Genomic DNA, 12500 nt, shown 5'->3' with positions numbered 1-12500 from the left:
AACTATCGAGAAAGAAAGGACATTGTATCAGTGCCACTGTCAGGAGAAATGATTTGATGCTGCATATTGCAAAATAAAACCCTATATTTCACATTATATTTTTTGTCTGTATGGGATAAGTAGTTTTGCACTTATAAAAGCGTAAAGATACAATGTGCAACATTTTGATCGGCATTGCAAATATATGTAGGGGCCTATAATAAATGTGCGATTGCTGCATAAAAAGGGCAGTAGGGGATTGTGTCGTGTATAAAGTTTATGATTGGCATAGATTAAATCATATTAACGAATGGAATTATTTTCACTGTAGAGCCATTTCAACGCCCAATATTATCGTATGGAATAACTCTACTGCTAATCACCCGTGATGGCGGGCGATAATGCAGCCGGACCAGATATCAATGGGAGTTTTGATACGATGATAATTACGACTGAGTTGTTGCATCAATGAGAAATTGGTCTAAATGCGTATTGAACGCTCTCCTGGGGGAAGGGTTCGGTGGGATGGTTGCTTGGTTGGGGGAGGGGGTAGAGGTGGGAGGGATGGTTCCTCCCATGTTTTTGTTTATTATGCCACATGTGCCAGATTGCCTTTGCCCAGCGTGGTCAAAATGATCCCATAATCTAATGTTAATTTGCCGTTAGATCAAACAGGCCTTGTACCAGCACGGGCTCTTGCTTCGAATATGGATTCTGTGATGTCCTCAAGTTAAGGTTATGAAAAATTGCGAATTGTTCGATGTGTTTTCGTCTCGAAATTTTTCCGTATTCATTGTCATGCAAGCCTAATAATTAATATTCACATTTATTTACATAAATCTACGTTGGCCAGTGTACCTAGTACACCTTTTTAGCGCCATCGCTTGAGGTTTCTGAGACAAATACTTATCTTGCTGTGTGTGTGTGTTTATATGTATGTTTATACATGAATATATATATATATATATATATATATATGTATGTATATATATATATGTATATATATATATATATATATATATATATATATATCAATCGTAATCTGATTATTTAAACACTATTGAGAGAACACCAGAAATCTGCCAATTAGAACCCGCAATGAATTGAAACCCAAACATTTTTCTTCCTCCCGTTATTTGCTTTGTCATGAATGAGTCCAAAAATATTGTTTCGAACGCAGGAGAATAGTATACCTCCTCCCCCCCCCCCCCCGCCCTCCCTCCCTCAAAAAAAAGGCGTGACCTGACAGGCCTCTATTAACGGAAATGTCAGTTACATTTGATGAATTATGCACCGGACGAAAATTGCCGCAAATAACCGGGTTCCCTAAGCCGATTCGCGGAGGGGGATGGGGGGTGGGTGGCGTCCAGGGGGAGGAGAAGGGATGTGGGGGAATATATAATAAAATATTTCATTGACGCAGTCGACAAAGATTTGACATTTACGTCAGTGAACGAAAATAGAAATATTCAAGGATATTAGTGAAAGTATTATGTTCTCATTGTTTTAACTTTAAAATTTTTTAGTTTTTTCGAACATAGGCTGTAAGAATAATATTAAGTAATATATTTATATTATTTTAGAATGTAGTTAATATTATGTTATATTATTATTATTATATATATATTTGTTTTCAGTGCTCACAAATGAAATCATTCCAGCGATTATTAATGGCAAGTGGGTCTGCTCTCTGTTTTTTTTTTCTTCCAATTACTCCATTTTCCTCCTCACTCAGAGAGGAAACTGGGTCTGTCATAATTCTTAGGTATACTGATTCCAATCCTTGCTTTGGTAAAACAGTTAATTTACTGAGATATGAACTGAATGTCCTCAGTAATTCCTCTGATTACAAAGATAAAGATATAATATAATATGTTTTTATATTAGTATATATATATATATATATATATATAGTAATATATATATAGGGGTCTATATATATATATCTATGTATATATATAGATATAGTCAATTATAGATATAGTATTAGTAATTATATAGTATATATATTATATATGGCAGAAGTTAGGCACTATGTCGTACCTCTAAGTAAATGAGGATACAATCCACAATGATGTAAAATCATTCTGTAGTTTAAATTATATATTTCTTGTACAGGAAGTTAAAGCTTTTGACCATCAGCTGTGGTCTTGTTCACAGCTGATGGTCGAAAGCTTCAAGTTCCTGTACAAGAAATATATATTTTAAACTACAGCAGGATTTTACATCATTGTGTATCGTATCCCCATATTATATTATATATATATATATATATATATATATATATATATATATATATATATATATATATAGCGTGTGTGTGTGTGTGTGTGCGTGTGTGTGTGGAAGTTATCTCTCCCTGAACCCTTCGGTAACTGTTATTTGGACGGTTTTCAATTATTAAAAGATGGAAAAGGGGGTAGAACGGCCGCTAAATATTCTTACCAGGAGGAGAAATAAGAGACGGTGAAGTGTCCTGAAAGAGAAATAATTAAAAACATTAAAGAAGAAGAAAAATTAAAACTATTTGAACTATTTGATCAGTGACGTATGCATGATGGATTATTGCACACAATCGCCGGTCCACAGAGACCTGCACATATAAATACACCATTTCTGGGCGTGTTCGTGTACTCAGAGATGTGAATCTAAAGACTTGTCTTAAGGTCTGAATAATATTATGCTTTGGTAAGTGGCTTTGCATTTAGGGCATGGCAAGATGGAAAATGACTCAATTTCAAAATCCCTTCACTTAATTTATCAAATCAACCATCGTCCAGGCATTCGTTTTGATTAAAGACAATGGCACTGGTGGTGGGTGATTTCAGTCCCATGCAAATTTACAAAACTGACGACTGTGTAGTTCGGTCCGCGTGTGACATAACAGCAAAGGCAGAGATAATTATGTGGTTATGGTTGAAATCTTTTTTCTTTTTTTTAAGAGGACAGCTTTTATCACGGTTGTTGATGCAAATCATTCAACGGGCAAAAATATTTGTACTGAAATGAGCCCACACATCAGCGCAATCCACAGCAACAGTAGTAACACACGTACACACACACACACACACCAGGAAGCCCTGGCCTATGACATCGCAAGACATGACTGACAACATAACTTTCGCGTCGAGATTTTTTTAAGTTTTTGTCGAATTCTCACAGATGTATTTTCAAGATGTAATTCATGATTTCCCTTCAGCAAGGTATAGAAATGAGGTACAGTTCTTGGAGATCAAGATAAAAGAGAATTATAGTTTTAGTTTTATGTAAAAAATAACTATTGCGCCGGCTGTTTGTGGTGTCCGTCCTCCCTCAGATCTTAAAAACTACTGAGGCTAGACGGCTGCAAATTGGTATGTTGATCATCCACCCTCCAGTTATCAAACAAACGAAATTGCAGCACTCTAGCCTCGGTAGTTTATATCTCCTTCAATGTTAAAGTTAGTCATGATCGTGCGTCTAGCACGGCTATAAGTGCCAACAACACAATCCACCACCGGGCTGTGGCTGAAGGTCTCACGGGGCGAGGCTGAAAGTTTCATTGCTTTGACTGAGAGTTTCATTCAGCATTATACGCTGTACAGAAAACTCGATTGCGCCGAAAACACTTCGTCGCATTTTGTACTTGTTTGTTGTTGTTGTTGATAATTTGTTTGCTATAAATAGACCTTTACAATTATTCTTTTCATAGACGCTGAATGGAACGGAACTTTCATGAGCGTATTATGGATAAATCATTCGCATCATACTGAATTAATAATGAAATCTTGCATTTGCAATTGCTTATCATCTTAGAATATACATTGATATATTGTCCCAGTAGTATCACGTAACCAACATGCAATTCCTAATAAAAAAAAAAAAAGATATTGCACAACTTTAAATATTGTAAAAATCTACTTTAATAAAAAAAAAAAATGGCATTCGAGCATTTCATAGAAACAAAAGATATATATATTTTCGGTTCTTATGGAAATTCAGTAATCTCCTTAGCTGAATACAAATTAAAAAAATAATGACGCGCCCACCACCGAAATTTGGGGACTTCGCCCTAATGGAACCAACGCCTTTCGTGACACCAGAGGAACCAACCAATCACACATTTCCGAATGTCCAGCGACAGATCCACCGAGTGACGAATTGTTCGTGGGCCAACTGCAGGGTGATGAATTGTCTCGAAATCATTCATATCGGTCGGAACTTTTCTTTTGAAGTTGATGCATTACGTCAGTGGGCGATATTTTCGTCGCTTAGGCTAAAGGTTCTACGACGACCGTTTATGATAGGGATTAAAAGTTTCCGGTTTGAGAATGAGACGTCAGTATTAAAAGATTTCTTTTAAGGTTTTAATTTTTTTTTAACTAACAGTAAACATTAAGTTTCCTAAAGTTTGTACTAATATGTTACAGATGAAAATATAAAGAACAAAATTACTTTTTTTTTCTATCCAAAAGTAGTTTACAAAGTGCAACTTTTTTTTACTTCTAAACTCATTTCCACGAGAATCGTGTAAAGAATACATACATACATACATCATACGTGAATACATATACACTAGTATGAATATTCGCAAAACAGCCGTAATGCTTTCCTTTAATTTATTTTCATTTATTTTTCGTTTATCTGTTTGTATACACACAGATATATATATATATTATATTATATATATATATATATATATATATATATATATATTATATAATATATATTATAGATGAGAGAGAGAGAAGAGAGAGATTGTCCTATTCCCGTTAGCTTTCTATGTTTATATATTATATAATATATATATTATATATATTATATATATATATATATATATATTTAAATTTGGTATATATATATATATTATATATTTATATATATATCTATATATATATATTTATATATATAATATATATATATCTTAAAGCATGTTATATATAGATATATAGATATATATATAATATATATAATAATTCTATATAGATATATATATAATATATATATGTATGTATAATATATAAACAAAGAATGCTACTGAATAGGACAATCTCTCTCTCTCTCTCTCTCTCTCTCTCTCTCTCTCTCTCTCTCTCTCTCTCTCTCTCTCCCTGATTTGAGTGCAAGCGGACTGCCTTATCTTTTTCCACGGATCTACTCTTCTTTATACTTATCCCTAGGACGGATGGGCGTGACGCCCTTACCCATTCCCTTTTGGGATAAAACCCTCGCTTTACCACTCGGCGCAAATTTCAACTCCCCTCTCCCTCCCCCGCACCCCTGATATCCCCCTTACACCCACCACCTACCAACCATCCCAGGACCTGCTTATACACACGAGTTGGGTCCTGCCCACAGTCATCCTAGACTCCCACTCCCTCTCTACCCCTCTCCTTCCGCCAGACTCTCCAATAGTCTACATAACTCCGCGCTCTACGTTGATTTTGGGAATTTGGTTCCCCTGGCAACCTGGGCGAATAAACACGCCTCTTGGGAGAGCGTAATTTTCCAAACGTTTCAGATTTTCTCTTTCCGAGAATGAAGTGCCTTTTATTCCGAGTTTTGTACTGATCGGTCGGAAATTCTATGGGCAACGTTAATCTTTCGCGTTCGAGGCCAGCTTTTAATGGTTTGGAAGTCTGTATGCTACGTTTTATGCGTCTAAAGGCAACGTAGGTTAGTTTGAAAGTCTATGGGTCTAAAGGAAACCAAAAAAAAAACCAAAACAAAATAGGGCACTAGTTTGAAAGTCTATGGGTCTGAAGGCAACGTCAGGCTAATTGTTGAAAGTCTATGGGTCTAAAAGGCAACATAAGACTAGTTTGAAAGGTCTATGAGGGTCTGGAAGGGGGCAACGCAGGCTACAATTTTTGAAAGTCTATGGGGTTCTTAAAAGGCAACGTAGGGTTAGTTTGAAAGTTCAATGGGTTCTAAAGGCAACGTAGGTTAGTTTGAAAGGTCTATGGGTCTAACAAAGGTAAGGAAAGGCTAGTTTTGGAAAGTTCTATTGAAAGTCTGAAGGCATGCAGGGCTAGCGAAAGGTCTATGGGGGGGGGGGGTCCTATAAGGCAACGTTAGGCTAGTTTTGAAAGTCTATGGGTCTGAACGGCAACGATAGGTTAGTTTGAAAGTCTTGGGTCTGAAGGCAAACGTAGGTTAGTTTGAAGTCTATGGGTCTAAAGGCAAAGGCGGTAGGTAGTTTGAAAGTCTATGTGAAGCAAGCAAGGCTAATTTGAACAAGGGCTAATTTTGGTTCTTGGGTGCAACGTAAGGTTAGTTTTGAAAGTCAATGGGTCTAAAGGCAACGTAGGTTAGTTTGAAAGTCTATGGGTCTAAAGGTAAAGCAGGCTAGTTTGAAAGTCTATGGGTCTGAAGGCAATGCAGGCTAGTTTGAAAGTCTATGGGTCTATAGGCAACGTAGGCTAGTTTGAAAGTCTATGGGTCTGAAGGCAACGTAGGTTAGTTTGAAAGTCTATGGGTCTGAAGGCAACGTAGGTTAGTTTGAAAGTCTATGGGTCTAAAGGCAACGTAGGTTAGTTTGAAAGTCTATGGGTCTAAAGGCAACGTAGGTTAGTGTGAAAGTCAATGGATCTAAAGGCAACATAGACTAGTTTGAAAGTCTATGGGTCTAAAGGCAACATAGACTAGTTTGAAAGTCTATGGGTCTGAAGGCAACGTAGGTTAGTTTGAAAGTCTATGGGTCTGAAGGCAACGTAGGTCAGTTTGAAAGTCTATGGGTCTGAAGGCAAAGTAGGCTAGTTTGAAAGTCTATGGGTCTGAAGGCAAAGTAGGCTAGTTTGAAAGTCTATGGGTCTGAAGGCAACGTAGGTTAGTTTGAAAGTCTATGGGTCTGAAGGCAAAGTAGGCTAGTTTGAAAGTCTATGGGTCCCTGAGGCAACGTAGTTAGTTTGAAAGTCTTGGGTACTGGTTGAAAGGCAACGTAGGTTTACGTTTTTGATAAGTCTATGGGTCCTAAGCTAGGCAAACTATGGGTCTGAGGCAACGTAGGTTAGTTTGAGTCATTTGTCTATTGGTCAAACAATAGACTAGTTTGAAAGTCTATGGGTCTGAAGGCAACGCAGGCTAGTTTGAAAGTCTATGGGTCTAAAGACAACGTAGGTTAGTTTGAAAGTCTATGGGTCTAAAGGCAACGTAGGTTAGTTTGAAAGTCTATGGGTCTAAAGGCAACGTAGGTTAGTTTGAAAGTCAATGGGTCTAAAGGCAACATAGACTAGTTTGAAAGTCTATGGGTCTGAAGGCAACGTAGGTTAGTTTGAAAGTCAATGGGTCTGAAGGCAATGTAGGCTAGTTTGAAAGTCTACAGGCAACTTCAGGGCGACTTCAACATGTCAGTAAGTCTATATACTATGCTTTACAGGTCTATGCGCAACCTAGACTAGTTGAAAGTCTAACGGAAGCGTAGATTGGATTGAAAGTCTGTTAGTAACTTAGATAAGTCTGAAAGACTATAGGCAACGTAGATCAGTTTGAAGGTCAGTAGGCAACGATGATAGACTACAAGGCCTACATGCAACATAGATTAATTGGAGTCTATAGGCATAAAGTTAAATAGTTTGTAACTGGTAACATTGATTGGTTGGAAGGTTAATATTAATCAAACAATTCTTAAGGAAATATTCACTGGTTGCAAAGTCGATGAAGAATATCTGATTATTACAAACATTTGCAAGTAAACTGAAGTAATGTCAGTTATATGCACCATGCAGATGAATGTCATTTTTGAACGTCAGCCCGAACAACAGTGGAATTATAATTATCTATCGTCCAATCGAAGAATTATATCGGCTTTCACAATTGTGTCGAGAATTAACATTACTTTTTCAATCAACATTACGAAAAATAGATTTTATTGTCCATCAATTCGAAGAGCTGTTTACCATCAACTCGAGAGACGATCGTATTTTGCACAATAAACTCAGAATATTATATAGTCTACGTTTTTTCCGGCCAGTTTATGCATTATCCACCGGTCGTTGGAGCTCGGCGCGTCGTCTTTCTTCTGCTTCTTCTGATTCTTCGTCTTCATTTCTGGTCCCGTTTGCGTCTGCTAAAAGGGGTTCGTCTAGCAGCAGCAGCAGCAGCAGTCATCCCAAGCGGTACGCTTATCTTCACGCTGCCTTTGAGATCAAATGTTATCTAGATCCCTGGTGGGGTCGTGCACCAGCTCCACATCCGGCGCCAGTTCCTGCCTTGCTTGCGAGGCCGCCCGGCGGACTTCCTCTCCGTGGACGTTGGTGGAGTTACTCCACAAAGGGCACCTGCCGTAGATAAGAGGAGGAGGAGGAATTAAAGAGGCGTCTCTCGAATGAATTTCGCGTTGTGACGTAGAGTTAGTTATTCAGGTAAATTTAAAAACTGTCACTGATTTTAAGAGGGAATCATTATAATATATATTATTATATATATATATATATATATATATAGATATTATATATATATATATATATATATATATATATATACTTATATATATATATATATATATATATATATATATATATATATATTATTAGAGAGAGAGAGAGAGAGCGAGAGAGAGATAGAGAGAGAGAAGAGAGAGGGATTGCAAGTTGCAACACATTCACCTGTAACTCGATACTAGCAAAAAGTGAAACAAGATCTGTAACACTCAGCCACGCACCCATCTTAATTATTCATTAAAGAAATTTAAACCATACCTTTAGCTGATCTTCGCAAAAATATTCCGCCTTAGAAGAAATATCCAAACGTATTTAGTCTAAAAACGAGCCTCAGCTTCGAGTGTTTTTATTAAAAATAAATAATAATAAGACTGAAAAGTAATTTGCTGATAGCTTCCCAAAAGAACGGAAAAAGGTATTCTGCTATCAAGCGGTTAGCTTTCACCGGGACCATAAAGCGACTTTTGCATAAATGAATAAATAAAAAAAAAAATCGGATAAAAAAAATTGAAAAACAAAATCTTGAAAAGGAAAAAAGCAAGACGTCGCCTGCAAAAATCGTCGGATTTTTAGGCGGGTAATTGCAAGCGCGCCTTCTCTTAACAGCTCTGCTTTCGCTTAACGAAAAACGGGGGGAAATAAAATCCCTTTATCGCTCCGGGCTCCAAAAATTAGTTGCCCATTTAACAAACCGTCACATTTTCCCGGCTGGTTTGACTTTTGCGTTTCTCGTGTAAAACTGCAGTCCACCCCTGCCACCCCTGCCACACATTTTTTTTTTTCTTTTTTTTATCATTTTAAACACTGACAATGAATTACTTCGTTTTCGTAAAGTCATGTTTGTTTTTTTTATCAAGAACTTGAAAGCATCGAATCACGTATTCTGATTTATGTAACCTTATCATCCTAGTATTCCAGTTTTGTTCCTACGCTGACGTAACAATTATTCGATGTGGTGACAAACGGCAACTTTTGGACACGACTGGTGCCAAATTCCCCTTTAATAAGCTGTTGGTTCGCAAACGAAAGTTTGAGTAAGCCATTGAAGATATAAAACAAGATGAATAATCTTCCTGTTGATGTCCTTTAGCCATTGCAACTGATGTTTCTCGTTACTTTCCTCACACACGGAATAACAAATAAGGCACTCAGGCCTCATCCTGGTGGCTAATAGCAGAACTCTTTGCTCAGGAGTTCAGAGGGATTGTGAACCCCTCACTTCTGCTACATACGATAGGCCTAATTACATTTCCATTTGAGAATTTTCCCTTCTAAATGAGCCCCGGCATCATTATGCCTATCCAGCAGACAACTGCTGTGTTCTGTGTAGGCCTAAAGGAATTTCCATTTAGAATTTTTCTCTTGTCTATTTAATTAGAAAAATGGTTTTTTTTCGTAGGCCTAAGTGTATTGCTATTTAGTTTTCGTCTGGGTTTGAAGGGTTCGAGAAAGTTGTATTACGGATCAACTTAAATGTTAAAGGAAGAATGTATTATAAGACAGTAGTGACATTTGGAGCAGAAACGTATCCGGTAAAGAGAGCGCAACATTAGCAGTTGGATGCAAAAGAGATGAAAATGCTATCGCGGATGCGTTGAGTGACAAAATTGAACAGGATCAAGAGTGAAAGAATAAGAGCCACTACTTAGGTAGTAAAACTATCAAAGAAGACCCAAGAAAGAAGACTGCATTGGTATAGCCATGTGCTGAGGAGGGATGAGACTGTTTAAAGAGGAGGGTGATGCAGATGGAGGTGGTTGGAAGAAGATGCTTAGGGAGAAGACTTTTGGTAGCTAAAAGTATTGGTTCTCAGTTCTTTACCGTGACTCGAGAACAGCATTTGTAAATACGTCACCCTCTGACGTCAACGCGGAAACAACGGTGAACAACACCCTTATCCCCCTCCTCCCACCTTTCCCCCCAGAACCTCCCATCTCAGTCCCCTCCACCCCACCCCCGACAATCTCCCGTATAAGTAGTAACATAACCCTCCTCCCAGGTCCTTCCCCTTCCCCCACGCAATCACCTCATCCTCCCCCTCCCCCGCCCCTTCCCCGAGGTAGATTAAGCGCTGAAAACGCAGGTCGATCCTTGTGTTGTCTTTTTCATCATGCTCTGAACATTAGTAAGTGGCGGGGCAAACACTTTTTCAACTTGTTCTTAATTAAGATGGGTCACCCGTCTTGTGTCAATATTGTCTCTCTCCTCTTGCTGCCGAGCTCTCTCTCTCTCTCTCTCTCTCTCTCTCTCTCTCCTCTCTCTTATTACAACAGCCCGCTTCCGCCTGCTCGCTTTCCTCCTGTCATATTAATGCTCACTTCATGAAAACGGCTTCCTCAGGCTTTCATTTGTTCCTTTCGTTTCTCATCCTTATTTATATATATACGTAATTATTATATATTACATATATATTATATCTTATTTATATATATATACGTATATTATATAAATATATATATATATATTATATATATATCATATATATACAGTATATATTTGTCTGTTTCATTTTGTTTGATATTATTTTACTTTTTTGTTTATTGAATATCGAATGTCTTTGGCTTTTTTTTACGTTGCTGTTCTTTTAGAAATAGAAATTGTGCAGTTTCTAATACACGCTTTATTTAACCATATATATATATATATATATATATATATATATATTATATATATATGTGTGTGTGTGTGTGTGTGTGTGTGTGTGTGTGTGTGTGTGTGTGCGGGCGAGTCTCCCCCCTTTCCACTGTTGCCTCTCGCGGCTGCACATTTCTTCAGCGTTTATTTTTGCTGGCGTTGGGAACTGTTCCCGCAGTCTCTTATAGTTTCTTTTTCGGCGGTGAATTTCGCCATAACTTTCGGGTCAGCCGGTGATTTATATCTGAGTGAGGTAAGAAAAGTCTTCTGAAATCTATTGCCTCGGAGGGCTCTTACTTTTCCTCCCTCTCCTATATATCTTTCTTTCGACGTCCAGTTCTGGCCGACCCCTTCAGGGGGAGGAATTTCCCTCCCAGCGACTGATTTCCATTCTTGTGGCTCGTGGTTCTAACTGTGCGGAATGGTATTGGTTATTGTAAATTGTCTTTCCATGTCGCCCTTTTATATTTGACGCGTTATTGGAACCAAAGTGATTATGTGCGTTGATGTAAATTGTTACAATGTTGAATTGGATATATAACCCTGTGTCTTTTTTATGTGCTATGCATTAAAACCAACTTTATACTACACGTTTATGTAAATTACTACGATGTCTTAGATTCAATTACACCCTTATCTCCCCATTTTCTTGGTTTGATACTTTTTTTTATAAGATATTATGTTTCTGCATCGAGTTGACGCCCTTTTATATTTGACGCATTTTTGGAACCAACGTAGTTTTTAACGTTCCTATAAATTACTACGATGTTTTGAATTATAATCCATTTTTGCCTCCCCGTTTTCATAGATTTGTGTTTTTCTTGCAAGATTTTCCGATGTTTATCGTGAACGTTTTAAGGTACGTGACTGTAAAACTTTGGTGGCAACGTTAAGCGCAAGTTAACGCTTTCCCTCATTCATTGGGAATTTGTGTGAGTCCATTTTAGAGCGATTACGCCTTGGTCTAGCAGTAGCATTCCGTTCGAGGATTAATCGATTAGAAGGACCTTTTCTTCCCGGCTGTTTATTGGCCCTGCGCAATGGAAACTCTCTCTCTCTCTCTCTCTCTCTCTCTCTCTCTCTCTCTCTCTCTCTGCCTATCGTTCCTTTTCTCTCTTCAAAAGGCAGTTTGGTCAACACCTTGAGGCTAATCTTGTTTTCCATATCTCTCTCTCCCTTCCCTTCGCTCCCTAGCTCTCTCGAGGCGTAGTCTCATGTTCTTTTTTTCTTTGCCTTTTTTTTCCTTTGTGAAATGAAAGTGACGGCACACATCCATTTTCAGGATTAGGAGGGAATCCTGGAATCTGCACATAAAAATTCCCGAGGATCGAAAAGATCCTGCTCTGCCAATTCAGAGGTTCCTTGCTCCCGAGGCAGGGGAACATGTCCAGGCAGAAGTCTAGGAATGTTTGAGTATCCCCTCCCTCCCTCACCCTCCCTCCCTCAGGGATGATTACCGGAAAGAAA

General features: G+C 37.9%; 1 protein-coding gene across 2 annotated transcripts in view; it reads right to left on the bottom strand.

Annotated features, from left to right (window-relative positions):
• The window catches only part of LOC135206128 (E3 ubiquitin-protein ligase RNF216-like), a 39166-nt gene that overhangs the window by 5356 nt on the left and 21310 nt on the right, over positions 1-12500 (bottom strand). The window contains exon 7 of one of the 2 annotated variants that reach the window (XM_064237377.1): positions 8055-8237. The exons of the other annotated variant lie outside the window; for it this stretch is intronic. Within the exon in view, the coding sequence (XP_064093447.1) occupies positions 8105-8237 (133 nt within the window). The 3' untranslated portion in view covers positions 8055-8104. Of the gene's footprint in view, positions 1-8054; positions 8238-12500 lie in introns of those variants that run through there. 2 annotated transcript variants of the gene reach the window in all.

This window comes from Macrobrachium nipponense, chromosome 29 (genome assembly GCF_015104395.2).
Source record: "Macrobrachium nipponense isolate FS-2020 chromosome 29, ASM1510439v2, whole genome shotgun sequence".
NCBI classification, from domain to species: Eukaryota; Metazoa; Arthropoda; class Malacostraca; order Decapoda; family Palaemonidae; genus Macrobrachium; species Macrobrachium nipponense.
This window is presented reverse-complemented; position numbering and strand designations above follow the sequence as displayed.